At 37.3% G+C, this 26,318-nt stretch overlaps 1 protein-coding gene across 4 annotated transcripts in view; it reads right to left on the bottom strand.

Annotated features, from left to right (window-relative positions):
* The window catches only part of RTTN (rotatin), a 126,306-nt gene that overhangs the window by 66,907 nt on the left and 33,081 nt on the right, over positions 1–26,318 (bottom strand). For 2 of the 4 annotated variants that reach the window (XM_070747457.1, XM_070747459.1), the window contains exons 17-30: positions 25,262–25,398; positions 24,256–24,427; positions 21,961–22,060; positions 21,058–21,146; positions 18,343–18,460; positions 17,616–17,712; positions 14,045–14,113; positions 11,953–12,141; positions 11,061–11,300; positions 10,232–10,376; positions 8,175–8,329; positions 6,574–6,793; positions 4,897–5,025; positions 2,950–3,057 (exon numbers count right to left, since the gene is read on the bottom strand). In XM_070747457.1, coding sequence (XP_070603558.1) covers positions 2,950–3,057; positions 4,897–5,025; positions 6,574–6,793; positions 8,175–8,329; positions 10,232–10,376; positions 11,061–11,300; positions 11,953–12,141; positions 14,045–14,113; positions 17,616–17,712; positions 18,343–18,460; positions 21,058–21,146; positions 21,961–22,060; positions 24,256–24,427; positions 25,262–25,398 — 1,968 coding nt within the window. The remainder of the gene's footprint in view (positions 1–2,949; positions 3,058–4,896; positions 5,026–6,573; positions 6,794–8,174; positions 8,330–10,231; positions 10,377–11,060; positions 11,301–11,952; positions 12,142–14,044; positions 14,114–17,615; positions 17,713–18,342; positions 18,461–21,057; positions 21,147–21,960; positions 22,061–24,255; positions 24,428–25,261; positions 25,399–26,318) is intronic. The other 2 variants (XM_070747460.1, XM_070747461.1) reach the window with 1 other exon arrangement.

Below are 26,318 nucleotides of genomic sequence, written 5' to 3'. Positions count from 1 at the left end.
CACGCAGCTGGGAGGCAGGTACATGACAAGTCCACCTGTACCCCTAGGTCCAACCTCATAAGAAGGGACTCACAACCCGCAATCTTGGTAGCAGTGAGCCTATGCAGTTTGATGGTCTTTCTGGCTATAATTGCCAGTCCTCCCCCCCTTCCCTGGGATCGCGGCTGGTGCCACACCTGAAACCCGTCTAGGCAAATTTCAGAGAGAGGAACTCCTCCCTCTGGGCCCAGCCAGGTCTCAGTCACACATGTCAGGTCTGCCTCCTCCTCCAGGAGAAGATCCTGGATGAGGGGAGCTTTATTTATAGCAGACCTGGCTTTAGGCAGCAATAGCCTGAGCCCAGGGTCCGGATTTCGCTTATCACCAGTTCTCTGGGTTGAGTCCATGGGGCTGGAACAAGGGACCGCTTTCAAGCAGCGGGACCACTTTCAAATTTGCCATTGTTCAGTGATGTAATCATGTAACATTGCAATTCATGGCCATACTGCTTTGTAATTGAAATTCCAGTTACCATGATTATGAGTATTGGTGGCTAATTCTGCTGACTGCCAGCTATTTGGCAGTTCAGGTCTTACTGGCTCAAAGTTGACTTAGCCTTCCATCCTTCTGAGGTGATAAAATTAAGACCCAGATTGTTGAGCGTGATATGCTGACTCTGTAAACAACTTAGAGAAGGCTGTAAAGCACTGTGAAGCATAGTTCCCTCTAAGCTGAGCAGTGAGCAATCGCTCACTTAAAAATCATCATCAACTCAGAGTTTTTCAAACCTGCCAAGAAGCCGAGAGGGAAAGAGTGAGAGGGAAGGAGAGAGAGAGGAAGAGAGAGAAACAGATAGAAAAAAGAGAGGAAGGAAAAGAGAAAGAAAAAGAATGGGAGTAAGGAAGAGAGAAAGAAAATCAAAATCTAGTTTGAAACTAGCTCAACTATTTAAGTGGCATTTTGATATTGATAGAGTTGCCCTATTATGAGCTCACTGTTATAGACACACAGTACAGTATTTTATTTTGAAATTTTCTGAGGCAAAACAGGGTGGGTTTTTTATTTATTTATTTATTTGTTTGTTTGTTTGTTTATTTATTTATTTATTTAATATTTCTGTGCCGCCCAGTCCCAAAGGGACTGCCGCTCAGACACTATACTTTTCCGCCCCCCCCAAAAAAAAATTAGAGGGAACACTGCTGTGAAGTAGTATATAAACTTAAGTGCTATTGCTACTAACTATGACTACTTGTATTATTAAATTGAATCTATATCCATCCCTCTTCCATGCAGCCCCCAAGAATTCTAAGAACAAAAGAGCCCTTAACAAATTATCATATCCTTTACCATGTCAACACTTTTTTTCCCCCTGTGGGATTTCAACCAAGCAAGCAAAGGGTAGCAGTGTGGGCTTTTGGAAACAACAATTCAAGAAAAAGGGAGGTATGTTTTTCTTTCCTTGGGAGCAATGATATATTCCCACATATGGGAGATTTCTAAAAGATGCTTTTTAAGTTGAACAAATGTACTTCCCATCTACTACAACAGTGGATGCCCTGTGCTATAGAAATAACATGCAAGGTGGTTATTCCAACAATAGGTAATGACTCATCAGAAGATAGGATTTTCTTCTGTAATTCACACTTTTCATATCAACCAATGCAGACAGACAAGAAAAAATCTGTCGCATTCTTCCAACCGCTATCTTAGTTTATAAATGGACAATATAACTTCAGAAAGTCAGGATTATTTCATCCAGGTCCTTTGACTTTTATATTTACTGTAATTATTTGGCTACAATAATGACTATTTTCCTTCAGTTACTCCTTCTCTTTTTTCTCCCTCTCATTCAACTTATTCACAAATACTGGGGGGGCTCTGTGCCCATTCTCCTCCTCCTTGTTCAAAAGTTTCGAGTGATTTTTTTCAGTACAAAAGAGGACATCAAAAGAGGACATCAAAAAACCCAGATGTCCAATCCACACATTTAATGAAATGGAGTTTGTGTGTAGACACACACACACACACATTCTTTAATCAACACTGGATACAAGACAAAAAACAATGAAAACTCTTAAACTGCAGTAGAAGTTAGATTAGGGCAGTGCAAAGGAATAATTTATATCTAATTTTAGTTCTTGTTTTCAAAAGCTGGGCCATTTTGTATGCTAATCTTTGCGCAGAACAAACATCTGCCTTCCTTATTTATCCAGTAGCTGACAATTGCAAGAACAATTTACAATTTGATCATAATGGTGACTATGTTACAGACTTCTGATTCTTTCCCTAACTCTCCCAAATAAAAAAAGAGAAGTATCTCACAAGTGATTGAAGTCTATGGCAGAGCAAACAATGTTATTTAAATGTTTTAAGAACAAGCAGATGATTTCTGAAGTCTCTTCAAAAAGATGAAAAACTTCTGTTAATTGGGAAGCCTTAAATGTAGCAAATTCCCATTTCAGTTAGTATTTCCAAAGTTCAAGACAGAAAAAAGCAGCTAGTTAATCATTCATATACATTCAATGAAAGGGTAAGAAAAAAAATTGCATACATATAAAATCAAGATTATGAACAAAATAATTCCAAGGAAAAATGTTTGGCATCAGTTTTGTTTAAAAAGATGCTGCCTCTATTAGCATTAATCTGATGTTGTATATCCAGGAAAGGTTAGGAAGAATCCATTTGTTCTTTGGGTTTGCAAAGCAACAAAAAAAAGTTTCTTCTTTGTATGCTGTGGTTGTGGTACAGATAAACAATAACACAAGGACGAAACAATCTAAAGTTCTTTCCACACTCGATGCTGAATCAAGAAATAACCACACAATTGTTAAGATCATTATTTCCTACCTCTACAGTTACAAGCCTGGGAGCCAAGTTGGTAAATAATATTTTCACTAGAAGAACAGCACTATTATGGCCATGACAATGGAAAAATATTCTATAAAAGATGTGATTTTTTTTTTTACTAACCTCGGGGTCTCTATCTACCCATAATGGAATAAGCCATGCTAAGCCTTCTCGAAATTGACCTTGTTCTTCACTGGTATCATATGGCAAGAACCAGAGTGAAACCCAATCCTAAGAAGGAAATTATTTCTATTAAAAACGAGAGAATCAATCTTCAGATTCTCTCTGAATTCAGTTTACATATACTACAAATTGTTTATATATCTTCCAACATTTAAACCTATTAACTTTTTGAGTCAGTAAAATGCATATCCTAAACCAGTGCTTAAATAGAACACCTAATAAAAGAATACTAGTATATTTTGTAAAGTTAAAAGCATAGGGAAAAAGGTCACCATATAATCTAGTAAAGTTAGGAAAAATGGAAGTAAAAATAGAACCATGAACTCATTTCGTTTCCCTTACAAAACTGCATGTTATATTTGACATTATAAATGTATGAAAAGGTTATGCTAATTTAACAGTAAAGTTTTCTTAAAGGTTATTGTTGGTTCAATTAAGCTGAATATATAGCTAAAAACCTAAGGAACATAGAAAATAAAATAAAAGATAAAGTCTATATCTTTTATAGGAATGTAACTAACTCTACTTCATCTAGTCTAGTTGGAAAAGAGTCCTTATGTGATTCAGTGGAAGAAACAGAAATTGAACAAAAAGGTTTTATATAAAAGGTTTCTGGAATTTTTTTTACTGGAGAAAGCTTAATTTCTAGGTACGTTCTTATTTTCAGTTTCTCCCAACAATTATGGACACCATTATTTTTAGTTCAGTCGCATTTCTTTAAATATAGCAGTGGTTAGATATTAATGTAACAAAAGCAGACTTTAAAAAACAAATGAAGATATCAATTCATCTCAGTTTTTGGCACTCAGTTCTCCTTCCCATCATCAAAAGGCTGGAATAATACATTACTTTTACTACAGATCTTGACTGATCACTGATAGAGGAGATTTGACATAAGATGGAGCCCACGTATGGCCCAAGAATTAGAGAATACTTGCATCTCTATCATAACATAGCACCAAAGCAAATGGAAGTGGGTGTCTAGCAAGAGAACTAAAATTTAATTTGCATATAAGTATGTAAAATGAACAAACTGATCAGGTGTTGCGTAGTCAAATTTCAGGTTATAGGCATGTTGACTTTTACTCTACTGAATGCCTAGAGTGGACAATTACAATAAACTGTTATGCATTAGGAAATGTTTGTCATTCTCTAAAGGGGAAAAAGAAAAAAAACCCTAAAAATTACTAACTAATCAATTGATTACCAATGAATCAATTTTAAAAATCGAGTTGTACAACCTTGATACATTATTTTAAACTTTACTATACATTTAGCCAGTCATCAGTAGTGAGGGCAATGATCCTACTTAAATTAAAACACAATCTGAAGTTAGTTGGGGGAAAGATCAAGAGCAACATGAGAAAATATTATTTTACTGAAAGAGTAGTAGATCCTTGGAACAAACTTCCAGCAGACGTGGTAGATAAATCCATAGTAACTGAATTTAAACATGCCTGGGATAAACATATATCCATCCTAAGATAAAATACAGAAAATAGTATAAGGGCAGACTAGATGGACCACGAGGTCTTTTTCTGCCGTCAGATTTCTATGTTTCTAAATACTAAATAATTCCACTTCTTATAAGCCAAAAATAAAACATTCATGCATTCATCATTCGTGCGAAAAAAGTTATGCTAAGCCAGTGGTGCCCATTGCCCAACCTTTCTTGCTTGGTGGCCCAATTGGGGAGGGGGGGATAGTTCCCTGCCTGCATAGATCCATTTGTGTGAGCGGCCATCGCTGGTATGAGGGGAACTTGTATGCGCACAGGCACTGACCCGCCACTTGCATGGCCCTGTTCCAAACAGGCTTTGTTGTTCCAAACAGCCTGTACTAAGCAATGTACTCATCAAAGAGAAATTTATCTTATTGTTTTCATACCTCATCCAGAGCCTGAATACTCATTTCATGGGACAAGTGAAGCAAACAAAGGACAGCACTCTTGGTAACTCCTTTTCCCATGAAAGACATGGCATTGCTTCCACACTCAACATAAAAAGATGAGATGACCTGAAAAGAGAAGCAAAATAAAATAAAATTACAATGCTGTTCAAAGGCATCACAACTTTGTCACAAATATCAGCTTATCGACCCTTCAAGTTAAACTCTGAAACAGTTTTGAAGGCTGCTTGGGGAAATGAAACTTCGTTTACATGCAGATTCTGTTCTTTCTGAATTCAGAAATAGCTTCGACTCTTTCAACGCATACATTTAGCAATTATTTATTCTTGTCCTTACTGGACACTAGCCAGATGTAAGAGGCAAAAAAAAAAATGTATTAATTGTGTCACTTTGGGGATATGCAAAAACTGGAAGAGTTTAAAAGCCTGTAGAATTTTAATCAAGGTCTGAAGAGCTGACAGCTATTGTGCAATATATCCGAGTATATAAACTGTGAGAGATAATATTTCTTTTGAAAGACTTATGCCTGCATAATGTATGACTAAAGATTTGGAGTATGATGAATTTTATTCTGCTTATTTAAACTATCATTTAGTTCATTTTCTAAACTCTGCATAAACTAAAATTAGATGCGATATAGGATGTCTTTAATAAAATGTTCAGTTATTTTTAAGGGATAGATAACAGGTGTGAAGCAGGAAATGGATCTGATCAGACGAATTATGGTCGAGGCAGGCTAATTCATTCTCCCTCTTACTCATTTTGTCACAATTAAGTATATTAACCTAAAAGAGGCTCAAAAGCCCTTGTCACATTGTAAGGCTCCATTCTTTTCTCATCTCTCATTTAGACTACAGTCTAGTAGGAAGATCTTTTTCTTACTAATTACAAAAAAGTTGCTCTTAGACGTTTGACAGCTAAGTTTATTTTTTTAACACAATGATGAACATATAATATTTAAATTACATATAACAATTAAAAATATTCTACTCTGCTGGGCTTTATGTTAAAATATTACTCACAAAGGAAATAAGCTGAGGATTAGACTTTAAAAAAAAAAGAAATTAACCAAATAATATGGAAGCTAAATGAATAAAATTCAATATATACTATTTTCTAGCAAATTCGCCTTCAGAAGGATAACTATTATAACTGTTTTTAAACATTAGCAATAGACACATATTTGTAGCCCACAGTAATGAAAGGTGTAAACATACAACAATTATTAATGAGGAACCTAGTAAAATGCTATACTAAATACTTTATTATTATTATTATTATTAGACTAGAAAGATTAGATTATAAATTAGAATATTAGATTAGATATTATTAGATTAGATTAGATTAAATCAGTGTTTCCCAACCTTGGCAACTTGAAGATATTTGGACTTCAACTCCCAGAATTCCCCAGCCAGCGCTGGCTGGGGAATTCTGGGAGTTGAAGTCCAAATATCTTCAAGTTGCCAAGGTTGGGAAGCACTGGATTAAATAGATGGGCCTCCTTAGAAAAACTTCCAATTGTACAGGATACAATGAAACCTATTCTCATTCTCTCTGATGAAATCTTGGCTGGAGTGTCAAGCATTCTGTTTAAAGCAGGGTCAATCCACTCTTTTTGTTTCCCAATCACACAAAATTTAATCATTGTACATTTACCTCAAGAAGGCCAGTTAAGTATTTCTTGCAAATCATGAATGGCTCCATTGTGACAGAGTATGAACTCCAGCCTGGCAGTGCTGTGACGTGGACCATACTATTTAATGTCCTTTCCAAGGAAGGCAATCCATAGAAATGAGGGGCATCTGTTACTCGCAAATACTGCAGAAGCTTCAAGGCTAGTTCTGTTCGGAAATAGCCAGTAAGTTCAAAATCTTTTCTGTAAAAAAATAGAGATGATAATAAGATAGGGTGTTAGAGAGTTAGTTTGGTCTAGTGCACAGGTGTCAAACTGGTGGCCCACAGGCCGTATGCGTCACGTACAGACCACGCCCACCCCGGCTCCACAAAGGCAAAAATGTCTTGATATATCATGATACATCATGTGATGCAATCGAATTTGACACCCATAGTCTAGTGCAGTGATTTGCAACCTTTTTTGAGCACATTTTTTACATTTACAAAACCATGAGGCACATTGAGGGGGGGGGGGGGGGGCTAAAAAAAGTTTGGACAAAAAAATTCTCTCTTCCTCCCTTTCGCTCTATTTCTCTCTCTCTCTCCCTCTTTTTTTCTCTCTCCATCCCTCTTTCTTTCTCTCTTCTTTCCTCTTTATTGCTCTTTCTCTCTCCCTCCCTACTTCCTTCTATGTCTTTCTCTCTCCCACCTTCCCTCCCTCTCTTTCTCTCTCTCTCTCTCTCTTGCTTTCTTTCTCTTGCTCTCTCTCTTGCTTTCTTTCTCTCTTGTTCTCTTTCTCTCTTTCTTTCTTTCTCTCTCTCTCTTGCTTTCTTTCTCTCTCTCTCTCTTGTTTTCTTTCTCTCTCTCTTGCTCTTTCTTTCTTTCTTTCTCTTTCTCTTGTTTTCTTTCTCTGAGCTTCACGGCACACCTGACCATGTCTTGCGGCACAGTAGTGTGCCACAGCACACTGGTTGAAAAACACTGGTCTAGTGCAGTGATGGCGAAACTTCTTTTCCTCAGGTGCTGGAAGAGCACGCAGGCACGAGTGCCCACACCCATAATTCAATGCCTGGGGAGGATGAAAACAGCTTCCCCTGCCCACCAGGGGCCCTCTGGAGGCCGGAAACAGCCTGTTTCTCAACTTCTGTTGGGTCCAGGAGGCTGGTGTTTTACCCTCCCCAGGCTCCAAAGGCTTCCCTCAGAGGCTCTATGGAAGTCAAAGAGCCTCTGTATGAGCCAAAAATCAGCTGGCCACCATACACATGCACGTTAGAGCTGAGCTAGGGCAACGGCTCACATGCCAGCAGATATGGCTCTGCGTGCCACCTGTGGCACCCATGCCATAGGTTCGCCATCACTGGTCTAGTGGTTAAGGCACCAGCCTAGATTATGATTTCTAATCATACTTTAGGTAAGAAGCTATCTGGATGACTTTGGGGCAATCATTCCCATTCAGACCTAGGACAAAGGCAAACAACTTCTTAAAATCTATAAATCTTGAAAAGAAACTAGAAGGAAACTTCTGAAAGACTCCTGAGGTTCTAATTAAGCTTTTAGGTCCTGGGACCTCAGACATTGCACTTTAAGAATCAAATAATTATACTAACAATTTATATTGCTGGATATCTCATTTTATGCCATACCTGTCAGTAACAAACAGGAAGCTGAGTAGAAGTGTATTAAAGAAAGCAATCAATTCTTTCTGCAATTGTTGCCTTACAGCTGTCTTTAGCTCATCAGCTTCATCTTGGGCCGGAGATTCTGGCTGTACCACAAGATCTAATAGAGATTTTGGATTCTGCACAGGAGATCAAGGCATAACATCAGTATAGAACGTATGTTTCACTACCTATTCTCCAATAGAGCATAAAACTCAGGTTGAAGCTAACAGTTGACAAGTTTTATCATACTTGAAAGAAGCTATTTAAGAATATTTTTTCTTATCAATTTATACAGAATTAACATGCTGCATAATGGAGATCACCAGTTATTCAGTAAACTATAAAAATTCAAGCAAGCAGATGGTGAACGTTTCCTGGCAGATACAAGACAAATTTACCAAATAGTTTATTAATTGACACTAACTCCTTAGATACAACCTACCAGATTCAGTGAGTTTTTGAATATAGTTTTCTTTTGGTGAATATATTTAAGTGTACTTTCTGTCACAATAGTCATTCTATGGCAAGTATACATTTGTCCTGATCTAAAATCCATTTTCATTTGGAAAAAAAACCATGATTGTTTATAATGCATGTACTTTTTGTTCTGGAAGTTCTTGTGCATCTTATGAGATAACTTTTAATAATAGTGGATTTTTAATAATGGTAGGATTTTTATCTCGTATAAAAATCTCATTATTAAAATGAATGACTAATGGGACAAAGTCTCTTTTTCTGCAGAAGATCAGGGCCCTGCTAGAGGGGATTCCTCCTCCAATTCACTCCAGTATGCAGAGTCAGGATTTTAGACCATTCTATGGGAAGAAATTGTCATCTTCTAAATTAGAATTCCCATACAGATTACTCCATCCCAAAATAATAAGAAAAAAATCAATCCCTTATTATACTTACTACCTACATAGTGAGTATAGTAAGTAGAGATAGTAAGTATAGATAAAGAATCTTTTAAGTGTAATGACATAGATCTATAAGTACAAAAGAACCTTAGTACTAACTGTGAATTGGTTACAAGAAATGTGATGACTACCTAAGCTGATGAATACTAAACAATTTTTCACCCATGAGGAATAATGTAGTGAGTAGTGTAGTGAGTCACAAGGCAGATGATATCAACAAGTCTACATTGAGTACCAAACAAATGTTGAGAATTGGAACAAAATGTTTGTGTCAAAATGTGTTGGGTACCAAATTCTATGACTTTCAAAGCAGCTGAATGCCGAGCAACCACTGTACAGTGATACCTTGTCTTACAAACCCCTCGTCATACAAACCCGGGGTTTAAGATTTTTTTGCCTCTTCTTCCAAACTATTTTCACCTTACAAACCCAAGCCGCCGCCACTGTGATGCCCCGCCTCCGGACTTCTGTTGCCAGTGAAGTGCACGTTTTTGCGCTGCTGGGATTCCCCTGAGGCTCCCCTCCATGGGAAACCCCACCTCCGGACTTCCGTGTTTTTGCAATGCTGCAGGGGAATCCCAGCAGCGCAAAAATGGGCGCTTTGCTGGCAACAGAAGTCCGGAGGTGGGGTTTCCCAGCAAGGGGAGCCTCAGCGAAATCGCAGTATCAGAAAAACATGGAAGTCCGGAGGTGGGGTTTCGAGGACTTCCATGTTTTTGCAATGCTGCAATTTCGCTGAGGCTCCCCTCGCTGAGAAACCCCACCTACGGACTTCCGTTGCCAGCGAAGCACCTGTTTTTGCACTGCTGGGATTCCCCTGCTGGGATTTCTCTGCAGCATCACAAAAACATGGAAGTCTGGAGGTGAGGTTTCCCATGGAGGGGAGCCACAGGGGAATCCCAGCAGCGCAAAAACGGGTGCTTCAGCTGGCAAAAGGGGTGAGTTTTGGGCTTGCACGCATTAATCGCTTTTCCATTGATTCCTATGGGAAACATTGTTTCGTCTTACAAACTTTTCACCTTGCAAACCTCGTCCCGGAACCAATTAAGTTCATAAGATGAGGTATCACTGTATATGAAAAAACGTAGTTTGTTGAAATCAGGTGTTACTCAAAAGCCTTACATGCTTCAGGACTACATCCAGGATCCATTTTAGGTGTTCAAATGTTGAAATATTTTTCTGTCTCTTCATAAACTTGTTTAAAAAACATATGACATCAGCCAAAAGTTTTTCATCCTCTGAAGATGCTGGAAGCACTTGAAGAAACCTATTATGCAGAAACCATATCATTGTACACTTCATTTTGTAGTAGTATCCTATTACTAGCATTACATGATTAATATAGTCTGCTGAAATATAAAGTTAAACTTAAAGTGATTGAAAACAGCAATGCGTTGATGCTAAATATAAATGTCAGAAATACAAAGCAGATAAATGCAAAAGTTTTTTTTAATAATAATAAAAATAATAAACCTTGAAAAGTTCAACTATGAAACACCATATTTAAAAAAAAACAGCAGAAGGGATGGTCAAAGAAGAAATATATTGTCTTTATCTTTTTCCTTATTCTTTATGCATTTAGCCTCCATGAACTATCTGTATATACAAATCATACAGCCAGAAAATTGCCAAAATCAGAAGTGTCACTGCTCTAGGTATTCTACCAATATTCTGGCAGGCAAATGAATGCAGTGCTTATAGTAGGAAGAGAAAAAGAGCCAAACATGTTTTGTAGCACTGTTTTTATCTTGCCCAGCCTGTGAAATGTAAAAACTTCTGCCTTTTTGATTGCTAAATACAACTGATTTACCATTTTCAAAGGCATTTACTTGCTGCGGAAAATTCTTGGGAAGATTCTAAAGCAACTGGCTATCTTTGAAAATGTCAAAGCTAAATCTACAGTGACAGGTGGCTTTGTAGTCAGCTAGATACCTTGTTCTTACACACCAACCTGCTTAATGCTGTTTGCCAAGCCAAGGACTTGAAAGTGGCTCCACAAGGACTACTGTTGCACATTAATGCCAGCCTATCATTCAAAATATAAAAATTCATTTTTGTGACAGCAGCTCTAACTTCCCTGTGGGATGCTGCTTGAATGATGGCATTAAGACAATCCTGCAGACCGAAGGTTGCACACGTTAACTTAAGGATAATAATATCTTCTGAAGAGAGCTTTAAAGTGCTGGAAAATCTGGAATTTTGTTTTAAAAAAAAGAATATTAAAATGACAATTAAAGGTTTTATTTTAAAGTAACAAACAAATATAGCATCTCAATTTATATTTTGTTTTTTCTTCTTTCATCACATTCATTTAAAGTTTTATCTTTTTTGTTTTCAAACATTCAAATATAATATTTTCTCATTGTTTGTTTTTTTTTGTTCTATGGGGCAGTTCATAAAGAAATCTTTCACTAAAGTGTTTTTCATAAACTTACATAAGGATACCCAAAGACTAGCATAAATATATACCCAATCAAGATGGGAAGTTTAAGGAAAAACGAAGGATATGGGAGAAATGAACTGCCCATAATATTTTTTGTTAACAATTTGGAGAATGGACTAGTGACTTCGTTAGGAATCTTTGACTTTAAAACATTCTTGGATTCCTATTTCCTCTATTTCTGATCATTAATTATACTAGTTGGAGATGACAGAATTTGAAGTCTAAGATTCCCAACCTTATTCCCAAATGAAGTTTTGGTGTTTTATAGTATGGTGCCATTCATTAAAACAAAAGTATAAACATTTCCAAATGAAGACCCAAAACTAATTCATGATTGCTTTTTTGTTAAATACAAATTGGAAGAAACATCAGAACTGGAACAAAAAAATGAATAGCTTACTGTTCTGCTGCTGTCTCATAACTGGCGAGCGCAACTAAATTATCTGCTCCATGGAACCAAGACAAGTTCCAAGCCATTTTTAGCATATCTGACACGTGTTTTGAGGCCCAGAACTCACAGGAAAATGGTAACACTACCGAGTTAGGACTGACAGCATGATGCGCAGAGACCTTAATAGGTAGATGATACCTTTAGGAATAAAAAGAGACAAATTCAAATAATGTTGGTTTTGGAGAACAAGAGTTTTATTGCTCATTATTTGATTATAGTCATAGTTTAAGACTTCTGAAATATTTTTTTACACACTACTCTTACATGGCATATAAAATGAATTTCTATTCAAGTTACCTCACTTTGACTTAACATCAATCAATTCTGTAGAATTAGTTGATCATAAATTAGACTCCAATTTTTTTAAAAAAACTTTCATATGCCCCGTTTTAAGTTATACCTTGAACAAACAGCAACAATCAACAGGAGCATTTTAATATTTTAATTTTCTGTATTGGTTGTGTATACACACTGAATTATGGTATAGTTTGTTTTAATCATGGTTTAACAAAATACAGTGCTTGGGCTTCATACAACATTCCAATTAATGCAAGGCTATCATTCATTGCAATAAATTGCAACCAGTATGTCCTAGTTCACACATTACATGTAAGCCACAACTGCAGCTTGATTTATTTTCATCAGCATGAAAGAACTCATAGATTAGAATAGAATAGAATAGAATAGAATTTTTATTGGCCAAGTGTGATTGGACACACAAGGAATTTGTCTTGGTGAATATGCTCTCAGCGTACATAAAATAAAATATACATTTGTCAAGAATCATATGGTACAACACTTAATGATTGTCATAGGGGTCAAATAAGCAATGAAGAAGCAATATTAATAAAAATCTTAGGACATAAGCAACAAGTTACAGTCATACAATCAACATGGGAGGAAATGGGTGAAAAGAATGAGGAGAAAAACTAGTATAATAGAAGTGCAGATTTAGTAGAAAGTCTGACAGTGTTGAGGGAATTATTTGTTTAGTAGAGTGATGGCGTTCGGAAAAAAAACTGTGGTTATGGTTCATATATGAACTATGGCACTTTGAACTGCTCAAACAGCCTCAACCATTGCTTAGGATTCAGTGAACTGTTGTCCCCATTTTAACTGATGTTAGAAATATAATTAGAATAACAATTTTTTTTTAAAGTCTGTCATCTTCTTCAAAGTCTTCTTTGCAAGGTGTGAGATTGTTCACAAAAATGCATAAGGTTCAAATATTCCCAACAGAGTAGTGTTGGGAGTGGATAGGAGAAACATAAATTGATCTAAGAAGAGAGCTTTCTCTACTGTTGCCTCCACCCTGTCTAATAGTCTCACCCCATACCCCCCATACCCCTCCCCCCCTCCCCAAGGCCTCTACTCTCCTGGCCTTGCAAACAGGAGTCAAAACATGTCTCTCTGGTCTCAAATGGGAAGCCTAGGGAAGCACTGCAGGCCCAGGGCCCCGAGAACACTCCCTTTGCCATTTAACTATTTTTAACAGTGTTTAATTATCCGTGCCTCTGTCTAAATTTTGAATTTTTATATGTTGCTTTTATATTTCAATATTTTATTGTTCACTGCCCAGAATCCCTCTTTGAGGAAGATAAGTGGATCACAGATGTGAAAAATGAATGAATGAATGAATGAATGAATGAATGAATGAATGAATCAATCAATCAATCAATCAAACAAACAGGAAAGTCACCATGGACTATACCAAATGGTTTTCATACTTCAACTAGAAGCACAAATGAAGCTTTTGCTGTCATAATATGTAACCCCTCCCTTCAAAAAATCCAAAAAGAATATAAGATGCAACCACCAATACAAAAAACCTGTACTTATGGAATGAAGAGAATTTAATCCATTTAGGATTCTTTTTTAAAAAATACATTAACAAAAACAGATAAGTGTTGTGTTTTATGTCAAGGTCCTTCAAACATCTGTGGAAGACTTTTTAGATTTTTTTTAAAAAATTAAAATATTTCACAGTGCAAAAACCAATATTTCTGCAAAGGTAACTCTTAATATGAATGGTAACTCTTACCTCCTTACAACCGCAACAGGCAAAGTGAAGTGGGAATTGCTAGAAGGATCACAGGAAACAGTATCAGCCCTGCATAAAACGAACAAATAAATTCAAACAAAACCAAAGACAACACTAGGTGTTAATCAGGACATGCCTTAAATGTCATATGTTTAAGGTTAGGGTTGTGTCATACATACACAGGGCAATGCTCAAAGTGTAGTAAAAGAAATCTGCATTTTAGCTTTATGTCTTTCAGGTTTCACACTAGGGCTCAGTACCAAATTTCAGTCCTTAGCTTTCTTCTTTTTCAGGAATTGGCTAAATTAGGCAGAAGATTCTTTGACATGACTTCTCATTCCAGAACCCTGATACACAAAGAGGATTTGCCAGTTCCAGGACAAAGTACCAAAGGCCTTTTTAAAGATATAGGTCCCCCAAACTAAAGTTTTTGGGGTTTGTTCCTCCTACCTTTGTCAATTAACAGCTATGTAACTAATCTTTGATAATCCTGGAAGGCTGATAGACACTAAAATCAGGATACTTTCTGTTCCGGTTAGCTCTGACCCAGCTCCTGCCCCAAGGAATGTGGAGGCGGATATGGGGGAAACATCCACAAGTCCCTGTTTTGCTAGTGATAGAGTCAGCTAGTGAATTATCCGATGATGAAGGAAGTGTGGGTGAGATGGAAGGGGGGGGGCTTGGCTGACAGCTCAGGAGGAGATAAATCTTCCTTATCTTCGTTGGATTCCGATGAGGAACGTATGACAGACCCACGCACAGGAGAGAACAACTTAAGACATATTACAGGAGATACGAGAGGCCACCTGTGGTTGGGTTAGGCTCCAGTAATTAGAACTGCTGATAAAAGAGCAGCGTGCTGGCTTAGCCATTGTGGAAGATTATCTGATCCTACTGCTTTGGGACGTGACTTGCTGTTTCAGGACTCTGGCTTTTGATTTTTCACGACTTTGAAACCAAGGCAGAGCAAAGTATATGTGTTTCACCTCGTGGAAGAAGGAGGGCTGTGACGTTTCTTCACAGCTGCTAGCTAAATACTTAAGGACTGTTTAAGGGTTTTTTACAGCCTACAAGTTTGTTTTGGGAAGAATGCTCTTTGCAATACAAAAAGGGTGCTTTGTTTCTTTTGAATTTTGTGATAAAAAACATTGTTTTTGGATTTTCAAGTGTGTGTGTGTGTGTCTGAATTTTTTACCCTTGAATTTTCGGGAGGCTCATACCAGAGAGCCCGGCTGAACACTTTCTAGCCTGGAAAATTCTGGTTTCCATCTCATCAGCTTCAGCATTACAATATCATCAATATAAAGCCGGAGGCAGGATAGAAGAAAAACATAAAGAAACACAATATGGCTGTCTGGTCATGAAAGACCAGATAAATTGCCACTCATTGACACTGGGTGCCCTCCTGCTGCTTTGCTTGCAAAACGATTTTCCATACAACAGCCCAAAGCAGAGGTGTTTGAAAGCGATAAACTAGAATATGCACATCTGACAAAATCTTTAAGTAAACAATTTTTTTTTAAAAAAATCCTGTTTTTAAATAACTTTTAAAATATTTTACATCTTGTATAAAAAGTGCCTTCTCAAAAACAACTCAGGGCAGCATAGAACTGAAAGAACGAGATGCTAATAAAAAAGACCACCTTGAAATAGAATACAAAGTAATTTCTGCCAAAGGCATTTGAAGCAATCAGACCAGCAGGATTATCTAAAATGAAGTGGCCAATTTTCAGGTTATAAAGAGAAATACAATTTATTTTAACTAAAAGATTAAAATATTATTCTTAGGACTGGAAAGATAAAGCGAGCTTGAATATCTGGATCAACTCTTCATTTGAGCAGTTATTATTTCAATGTTATCCCAAAGTATTTTGCAATAACGACATTACTAAAAATATAGATATTACCCTTAACAACACCTTTGTGGCATGAGTTTTTAGTACAAATTTTTTATGAATCCATCAGCAATTAACATGGGATGGAAACATCTGCCACAGCTTTCTGTTCTGCATTTATTACTTTAGCACATCTTAATTAGTCACCTTGTAGTCAACGGATCTGTTTTGGTAAAAGTTCCTGAAACATTTCTTTTAATGTGAGCTGGAAAGTAGGCCTGATTATATTTCTAGCAATGATAGGCTTTTGATTTATTCAAAGATGTCAGCAGGTCACCATGCTACTCTTATGTTTGCATCTATTTAATTTAAAATAGTGCTATAATGAAAAGGCAAGGAGACGATCAGCCAGGGTTTTATATTCTGCTACCTGATCAATGCAAGCAAGATGGCAGGAAGGATATGCAATAACATATGCAATATGCAAAAATTTATGGACTACACAACTCAATCAGGGTAAAACAATAGCCACAATTTATATAGACTTTTGTACACAACACTCTACTTCGGAAACTAAAATCTTATGGCATCTCTGGTCCCTTTCATGACTGGATAACTGCGTTCCTGCCAAACAGATTGCAAATGGTTAAAATAGGGAGTGCCCTATCAAATTCTGTACCTGTCAACAGTATGTCCCTCAAGGCGGCTTTCTAGGACCAACACTATTCATATTTTACATAAACGACCTTTGTGATCACATTATGAGCAACTATGTTCTCTTTGCTGATGATGTTAAAACTATTCAACACTACCAACAATGCTTCTACCCTTCAAAAAGACCTTGACCATATATCAGAATGGTCTAAAACTGGCAACTTCAAATCTCAACCAACAAATAGTCTGTATTACACATTGGCAAAAAGAATCAGAACACAAAATACAAGCTTGGAAGACCCAACCTTGTAGACGACCTTCACTCTGTCAAAGACCTTGGAGTACTCATAACTAAGGACCTAAGTGGAATGCACTACCTGACTCTGGTTTCTTCCCCAAACCCCAAAAACGTTAACCTTAGACTATCTACAGTCGACCTCACCCCATTCCTAAGAGATCTGTAAGGGGCATGCATAAGTGCACCATTGTGCCTACCGTCCCTGTCCTACTGTCCTACTTTATCTGTACCTACTTTGCTAATGTTTATGTTTATACTAATACCTGCTGTCTTGTACATGTTTGATAAATAAATAAATGAGTTTCGTTTTCGTTTACTTAGTCATTGCACCTCATACAACAAAATTAAATACCAACTTCAGAATACATCATACATAAGAAAGCTATTAAAAAATAAAACAAAACAAAAACACACATCCTTTACATTCTATACAATTGAATTGGAAACCCCTGACACTGCATTAGCAGAGCAGTAGCTGTAATGCATTAGCATTACACTATACAATAGAATTCAATATAGTTACTGCTTTGGGATATAATCTGTTTTTTAACCTATTTGTCCTTATTTTTATTGTCCTGTACTATCTACCAGACGGTAATAGTTTAAAAAAAAAGGATGCTCAGGATGAAATGGATCTAGAGGGAAGGAGGTAGGGAGGGAAAGAGATGATGTACAAGCATAAATGTTATCTATAATTTACATATATTGCAGCTGGCACTAAAAAGGATACTTTGCTTGCAGGAGTAATGAAGTAGCCCAGAACAATCACTATAGATCACCCTACCACATCTCTTTCCTTGCTGCTTCATCAAAAAGTAGTAGACAAAGCAATACTGCAGTTTCACTCATAATAGAACCAATATCTTGGAATATCAAGGCAACTGAAAACAGAAGAGAGACATTTACACATTTTTTTTAACAGCATAAAGGCTTTCAAGACTCTAAGTACCAAATTTCCAAAGAATAACAAAATTATTTTCTCTTGCAAGCTATCAACAAGACATATGGGAAATATTAATTGTGCTCTTAAAGCTGCAGGCTAGAAAATGCAAATCTATCTAGCTTTTTGAAAACAATAAAATATCACCATATTTTTTGGACTATAAGATGCTCCAGACTATAAGACACACATTACCTTTAGAGGAGGAAAACAAGAAAAAAAAATGTGTTCGTTTGCTTCAGCCTGTTCACTGCCACTGCTGCCCATTCGCCATGACCTGTTTGCTGCCATGGTAGCCTGTTCCCCGCCCACACAGCCCAATCGTTGCAACTCATTTGTAGGCCACTGAAGTGGTAATAGATGGCAGCAAACATCATTGCTTAAAATAGCTGATTGGCACCATATCAATCCCCATTCCTTTGCTGCAATAGTCTATAAGAAGCACCGACATTTCCACCCACTTTTTTGGGGGAGGGAGTGCGTCTTATAATCTGAAAAATACAGTAATTGCTTAATTCAAAGATATAAAACACAATGTTTTTTACACATTCTTATTTTGCTTTTATGTTACCTCTAAATAACACAAGCAAGACAGAAGGCTGGTAAGCCAATGACAGACGTTTGACTGGATCAGCCGAGAGAAGTTTCCGCAAAAGTGCAAGACATGGCAACATCATACAGTCCATGATCTATCAAAATTAAAAAAGTTGGTTAACTCCAACTCCAACTCCGACGCTCCGAATCCACGGAAAGGGGTGGCATACAAATCTAATAAATTATTATTTATTATTAACTAAAATATGTAATAGTGATCTACCAAGTAAGCATTCTGAAATCAACACTCCTTGGGAGTTTACAGTAATGACTTTCAGCACATTACTGTAGTCCATTATTTACAAATCCAGAGAGTCAATTTCTCATTAAAAAGTTCCTATTTTAATATTTACGGTAATTCCAAAGACGTAACGGCATTAGAAATAATCTCTGACAAATTTTTGAAGCAAGCCTCTTTGTTTACTTTTACACCATCTAATATGGATGAAAAATTACAAGAACTTTTAATATTTCATCCCAACTCACTCATAGATAAGTAAATTTAAATTAAATGAAGGTTTCTGATAATGTTTTAAATAAAGTCCTTCTAAATTTATTTACAAAATTAGTTTCTGCTGGGAAAATTGTATTGTAATCATGAAATTGAACAAACTATCCTTAGATATGCCAGTAATATTGTTCCAAGATCTCTGAATCTGGGCTTAATCGGTTTTGGCATCATTTAATTCATGAAGAAAAAAACTAAATACTTCATTCAATTTTTAATAATTGATAGGGCTAATTTAGCTATTCCTGCAGTTCTTGAGCCACACTGAGTTGAGAACCACCCTAAAGGAACTACCCCATAAATTTATCCAGTCCCTGCATCATCTGAATTTCAATATGATTTAACCATCATTCCTTTCTGGGCTCTCCACTTTCCCTCAACCCATTTCCATGATCCACCTATCTTTTAAGTTCTATCATTCCTCACTTCTTGCCTGGAAGGTAAGCTCTCTCTCTCTCTCTCTCTCTCTCCACACACACACACACACACACACACACACACACGGAATCCTAGCATTTTTTAAACGATGATGATGGTTTGTCCATTGTGTTCGAAGAGGACCTTGACATCTAACAGGTTGTGGGATGTCCACGATGTGTCTGCAGGTGGCTGGTATGGCCTATACAGGCATGAAACGTTCTGCCACATGTTGGGCAGACATGTGTATGATCACCATTGTTACAGCATTTGCAGCTCTGGCTTTGCAGAGTGCTCACTTCTCTTCTGCTATGATTGTTCTTCTGTCCTGAGATGTCTGGCAGCCTTGGTGGATCAGCATGCGTCATGTTGATCAATCTTGTTCCAGGATTTCCCAGGATGTGGTGTTGATATTCAGGGACTTGAAAGAGAGGATTCTGTGTCTGGCCCCTTATCCTGTTACAGGATCCTCAGAATTCTAAAGAGGCAGGTCATGTGGAAGTGGTTCAATTGCCTAGCGTGCCTCCTGTATACTGTCCAAGTCTCACTGGCATGCATACACTACTGCTCAGTAGACTTTGAGCTTAGTAGCAAGGCTTATTCCACGAAGGTCCCACACGTTGGTTAGTAGTCTGCCAAATGCAGAGCTTACCTTGGCAATTCTGCAGTTGACCTCAATGTCAACTGGATGAGAGAAGGTGTTACCAAGGTATGTAAATTGGTCCACTGCTTGCAGCTTTTGTACCTTCACTTCTTGGTATTTGGCTTTTGGAACTGGCTGATGCATCCTTCGGTCTTCATTATGTTGATAAGGAGGCCAAATTTGTTGCATGCTGCTGCAAATTTGTCCACACTAGCTTGCACTTCCTGCTTTGATCCAGCATTCAGGGCATAGTTGTCAGCAAAGAGGAGGTCACATAGTACACTCTCCTTGCTTTGCCTTGGTGACAGCCTGGAATCTTCACAGGCTGAACAGTTTCCCATCGGTCCTGTATCTCAGGCTAACTCCCAAGGAACAGTTCTGGAAGGCATCTGACAGCATGGCTGAAAACATTATGCTAAACAAGGTCAGTGTCAACACTTGACGCCTTTTGTATAGCAGGAAAGGCCTCTAAAGTTTCTCCATCATCCAGAACATGGGCTGTCATTCCATCGTGGAACAGCTGTACGATCAGGATGAATTTATCAGGTTACTCAAATTTTGACATGATACGCCACAGACCTTCACGACTGACAGTGTCAAAAGCCTTAGTGAGATCCAGGAAGTTGGTATACAATTCACGATTCTGCTCTTGATACGTCCCTTGGAGCTGTCAGGCTGCAAAGATCATGACCACAGCGGCAATCCATTTGTGATGGAGCCATTTATGACTGCTACTTTTTAAACTTGGGGATCAGCTAAATTATAACAAACTATTCTGCTTCCTATTCAAATACAAAGAGGAGAAAGAAGAAGAAGAAGAGCTTGAGTCTGGGGTTCTATATTACCTCCTTTCTTCTTCTGCTTATTTAAACATGATTACTCAAATGGTAAGTCATTGTAGGAGGATTTGTTTAGCTTTTTTTAACAAGCTGACGAGTGAAAAAAGAGTCAAAGAATTAGACATTGAAGTTGCCTTTCATTGCACTCCACATGTTTAGTCACCATCTTGAGATAATACTCCTCATATTCCAAACAGAAAATATTTAATTTCTATCTACAACTTGACTGAACATATTTGGAGCCCTGGGATGGTTCTTCTGAAAGAAAAGTTGAAGTAGATTTACCTTGCCATCCTGATCAACACACTTAGTAAAGTATGCAAGAATTCTGTCCACTGCACCCATATTTTTGATAATTGGATGCAATTTAGAATCTGGAAATAAAAAGAAAAACTTTCCATATACGCACACTTTAGAATAACATATAGCACTGAATTCAGATGGATTCAGAAGAACTGCTTTATCTTTAAATGGGTACTAGGTATTAGATAAACTAAGTACGGATATGTACATGCGTCTCCTTCATGCAATCATTAAAGTAGATTTAAATAGTGAATCACAAGTCTCAATCTGCTGTCAATTTCAGGCTCCTGTCAATCTTCCAAACATTCCCATCTTAAGTCCCATCACTCTAGCTTTCGGATTACCACCCCACACTGCTGCTCTGCCAAAAATTAATGCATTGAATATACTCTTTGGTTACAAATCCTTGGTCCATTTTGAGATAGGGAAGGGATAGAGGGAATTACTGGTATAGGATTCTTTCCCCTAGCTTTTTAGTATTTTTGCTAACTGTGACTACCTTCTGAATATGCTGATGTACTTGAAGAGGGGTATGAAGAACCAGCTCCTGGAGAATTGAAAGAGGAACTGGAAATGTGCATGAAACCTGCCACAATGTTGCAGAGCAAAGTGCTTCTATTCATCTTTCTAGCCAGCAAGCTCATCCCTTTCTCGTATTATTCCATTTATACAAATTCTTTGGGTTTGGGTTTAAGGAAAGTGAATTAGGTCATCCTAATGGAATATAAGCAGCAAGAACATACACAATAGATAAAAAGTGGCTAAGGAAAGGTGATCCAGATTTTATTACAGGAGAAAAATAATCACCTGAAATACCCATCATGCCATGACTTTCCCCACAACTCTGCGTCTCAATGGTAAATTGTAATTTGAAGAATTCTTTACCTTGCATGATTATGACTAATTGCTCAACTGCTGATTTCCTCAAAGTCAAATCAACGGTGTCTGATATAAAGATACTGTACAATTTTTCAACTGTCTCAGCCTAAAAATAAAACAAATATAACCTCTTACTTATCTATTCACATATTTTCATCGTATCATCTCTTAAGGGCAAAAAGCCATCTCAAGTCTAACGTCACCAAGAAAGAACAACAATATACATAGCACAACCTTGGGCTTCAATTTTCTCTTACAACAGATCAGAACAAACAACAGAATACTCCCAAGATCAATATATAATAAATAATAACAGAGTTGAAAGAGACCTTGTAGTCCAACCCCCTACTTAGGCAGGAAACCCTGTACCACTTCAGAGAAATGGTTATCAAACATCTTCTTAAAAACTTCCGGTGTTGGAGCACCCACAACTTCTAGAGGCAAGTTGTTCCACTGATTAATTGTTCTAACTTGTCAGGAAATTTGTTCTCTCCTGGATTAGTTTCCACCCATTTCTTCTTGTCCTGCCATCAGTTGCTTTGGAGAATAGCTTCACTCCCTCTTCTTTGTGGCAACCCCTGAAATATTGGAACTCTACTATCATGTCTATCTTAGTCATTCTTTTTATTAAATTAGACATATCCAGTTCCTACAACTGTTCTTCATGTTTTAGCCTCCAATCTCCTAATCATATTTGTTGCTCTTCTCTGCACTCTTTCTAGAGTCTCAACTTCTTTTTTACATTGTCAAACTAAAACTGAATGCAGCATTCCAAGTATGGCCTTACCAAGGCCTTATAAAGTGGTCTTAACACTTCGCATGATCTTGATTCTATTCTTGTGTTTATGTAGCCTAGAACTGTATTGGCTTTTTTTGGCAGCTACTATACACTGCCGGCTCATATTTAAATGGTTGTCCACTAGAAACATAGAAACATAGAAGACTGACGGCAGAAAAAGACCTCATGGTCCATCTAGTCTGCCCTTATACTATTTCCTGTATTTTATCTTACAATGGATATATGTTTATCCCAGGCATGTTTAAATTCGGTTACTGTGGATTTACCGACCACGTCTGCTGGAAGTTTGTTCCAAGGATCTACTACTCTTTCAGTAAAATAATATTTTCTCATGTTGCCCTTGATCTTTCCCCCAACTAACCTCAGATTGTGTCCCCTTGTTCTTGTGTTCACTTTCCTATTAAAAACACTTCCCTCCTGAACCCTATTTAACCCTTTGACATATTTAAATGTTTCGATCATGTCCCCCCTTTTCCTTCTGTCTTCCAGACTATACAGATTGAGTTCATTTAGTCTTGCCTGATACGTTTTATACTTAAGACCTATGACTCCAAGATCCCTCTCACAGTTACTACTGTTGAGCAAGGTACCACATATACTGTACCTGTGCATTTTGTTTTCCTTGCCTAAATGTAGAACCTTACTTTTTTCACCACTGAATTTCATTTTGTTAGATCATGCCCAATCTATTTATCAAGCTAGAATATTATTGCCTCTTAAGATTAAAACTCAAATTCATTTTTTGAGGCTGATATCTCACAAACTAATTTTTTTGTGCTGCTTTATAAACTTCCCAAGTTCATTTTCAGGGGCTTGAGAGAGAATTGGGGAGTTTCTAGGGTTTCCTGTTGTGTGACTGTATAATCTCTAATACAATATGAAATAATTGTTTCATACTGGTAGTTCTCAATTTACGACCACATTTCTGTTGCTAAGTGAGACGTTTGTTAAGCATGTTTTGTCCCATTTTATGACCTTTCCTGCCACAGTTGTTAAGTGAATCACTGTAGTTGTTAATGTCACAGCCCTCGATTGAATTTGGCTTCTCCATTGACTTTGCTTGTCAGGTCGCAAAAGGTGATCACAAAAGATGACTCCAGGGCACTGCAACTATCATAAATATGACTGAGTTGCCAAGATTCTGAACTTTGATCATATGACCATGGAGATGCTAGATAGTAGTGTGAAAAATGGTCATAAGTCCTTTTTTTCAGTGCCATTTATACCTCAACTTTACAGTTCCTAATATGATTGGATTGCTTATTTGTACCCAGACTATCATTAAGTGTTGTACCCTATGATTCTTGATGAACACATTTCTTTTATGGGCACTGAGATCATATGCATATTCATTGTGTGTCCAATCACACTTGGCCAATACAATTCAATGCTATTTCTATTCTATTCTATTCTATTCCATTCTATTCTACCATCTGTGCTGCATTTCCTTGCTTACGAGATCCATCTGATTATCAATCTTGTGCAAAGTTTTCTCTGTTCACCTTAAAAACAGATTCTCTTGGGTCATCCAGCTTGAGTTCAATAGGCTTTTCCACAATAAGGATGTTAGAAATACTTGAGAGTATGTTGCCATGCAACATTGGGCGCTTCAGATGGGACTCTTCTTCTTCCATAAGGTGAAACATTAATTGTTTGAGTGCCACAGAACGAACTCTGGAGGAACAAAGCATTTCCTTAGAAGGTTCCAAAACTTTTACTGAAGAAATAGGTACACAAAAATCTAAATCTTATACCACATGGGTTTTTTTTTGGATCACTCTGATTTTATACATATTACATAACTTCTTGTACATTTTTATGACCATAGCCTAATTGTTCCTGTTAAAAGCCATGTTGGCTGAATAAAATCTGATCAAATTTTTGATGCATGACATCAGACAGCATTTAGCTGCCAGTTAATAATTTTAGGCTTTCAAAAAAGTACACAAAATCAAAGAGTCTGATATCAACTCAATGTTGATGTAAAAATACAGCAGACAAGATTTCCAATGCCAATGTTTTACAAGTTGATTTCCTTGTCTCCTCAATCTGCATCGTAATTTCTGTACTTCACTTTCCCAACAGTAAAACAATCTTGTCATTACTTTTTCAGCTGTCAGTCAGTCATAATCAATTTCTACACTCCTCTGCTTTATTTTCAAATTAGTGTCAAATGACTTTCAGCCATTTTATATCCTTCTAAGAATTGGCAGTGTTTCCAGGACCTCAAGGATGTGCTACTTCATTCTAAAATGATTTATCTAAGTGGGGGGGTTGTCACTTGGGCTGTTTGCCCTTTTCTATCTTTTTTGCAAATTGGCTAAATTGACATGCAGTTGAAAAGGTTGTATTACCTGCGTACACATTTAAAGGAAATAATACGCCCTCACCTGCTTTTTCCATTCCAAACAAAAATTAGCGTACTATATCTTTAAAACTATATTCCATAGAGATTGAGTACAGATAATAACGCTTCCCAGTCTGAAATGTGATTGCTAATTTACTCACAGTGGCTTTTTTGAGAAGAGAAGACGAAGAGACGCTCTTAGCCTTGTAGTTCTTGGGAAAACCCCTTCATTTTCAGTCATTGTTTCACTCAGAGTGATGATGCAGTTACCTAGAGGTTCTTCTGTATTTGCATAACCCTAAGTAAATACAAGTTAACACAGGCAGTTAATTACCATAAGTAAATATCATGCTCCAAAAGAGACATCATTGCTTTATTACCATAATTGGCAACAGGATGTTAATAGACCAATTGACAGACAATTGCCATTTGTTTTTCAAACATTCACTGTTTGTTGGAGAAGTTCCAATTGGGGGCGGGGGTGACAGCTTCTGGCCAACCTCAGGTTCAATTTTCTCAGCAATATTGCCTTGTTGGGTTGCACTGGTATCACCACTGCCCACAGCAAAAAAGTTTCCAGCACAATCTATAGTGAGGGTCCCCAATATAGAAACATAGAAGTCTGACGGCAGAAAAAGACCTCATGGTCCATCTAGTCTGCCCTTATACTATTTTCTGTATTTTATCTTAGGATGGATATATGTTTATCCCAGGCATGTTTAAATTCAGTTACTGTGGATTTATCTACCACGTCTGCTGGATGTTTGTTCCAAGGATCTACTACTCTTTCAGTAAAATAATATTTTCTCATGTTGCTTTTGATCTTTCCCCCAACTAACTTCAGATAGTGCTCCCTTGTTCTTGTGTTCACTTTCCTATTAAAAACACTTCCCTCCTGGACCTTATTTAACCCTTTAACATATTTAAATGTTTCGATCATGTCCCCCCTTTTCCTTCTGTCCTCCAGACTACACAGATTGAGTTCATTAAGTCTTCCCTGATACGTTTTATGCTTAAGACCTTCCACCATTCTTGTAGCCTGTCTTTGGACCCGTTCAATTTTGTCAATATCTTTTTGTAGTTGAGGTCTCCAGAACTGAACACAGTATTCCAAATGTGGTCTCACCAGCGCTCTATATAAGGGGATCACAATCTCTCTCTTCCTGCTTGTTATACCTCTAGCTATGCAGCCAAGCATCCTACTTGCTTTCCCTACCG

Source organism: Erythrolamprus reginae, chromosome 3, assembly GCF_031021105.1.
Source record: "Erythrolamprus reginae isolate rEryReg1 chromosome 3, rEryReg1.hap1, whole genome shotgun sequence".
NCBI lineage: Eukaryota > Metazoa > Chordata > Lepidosauria > Squamata > Dipsadidae > Erythrolamprus > Erythrolamprus reginae.
This window is presented reverse-complemented; position numbering and strand designations above follow the sequence as displayed.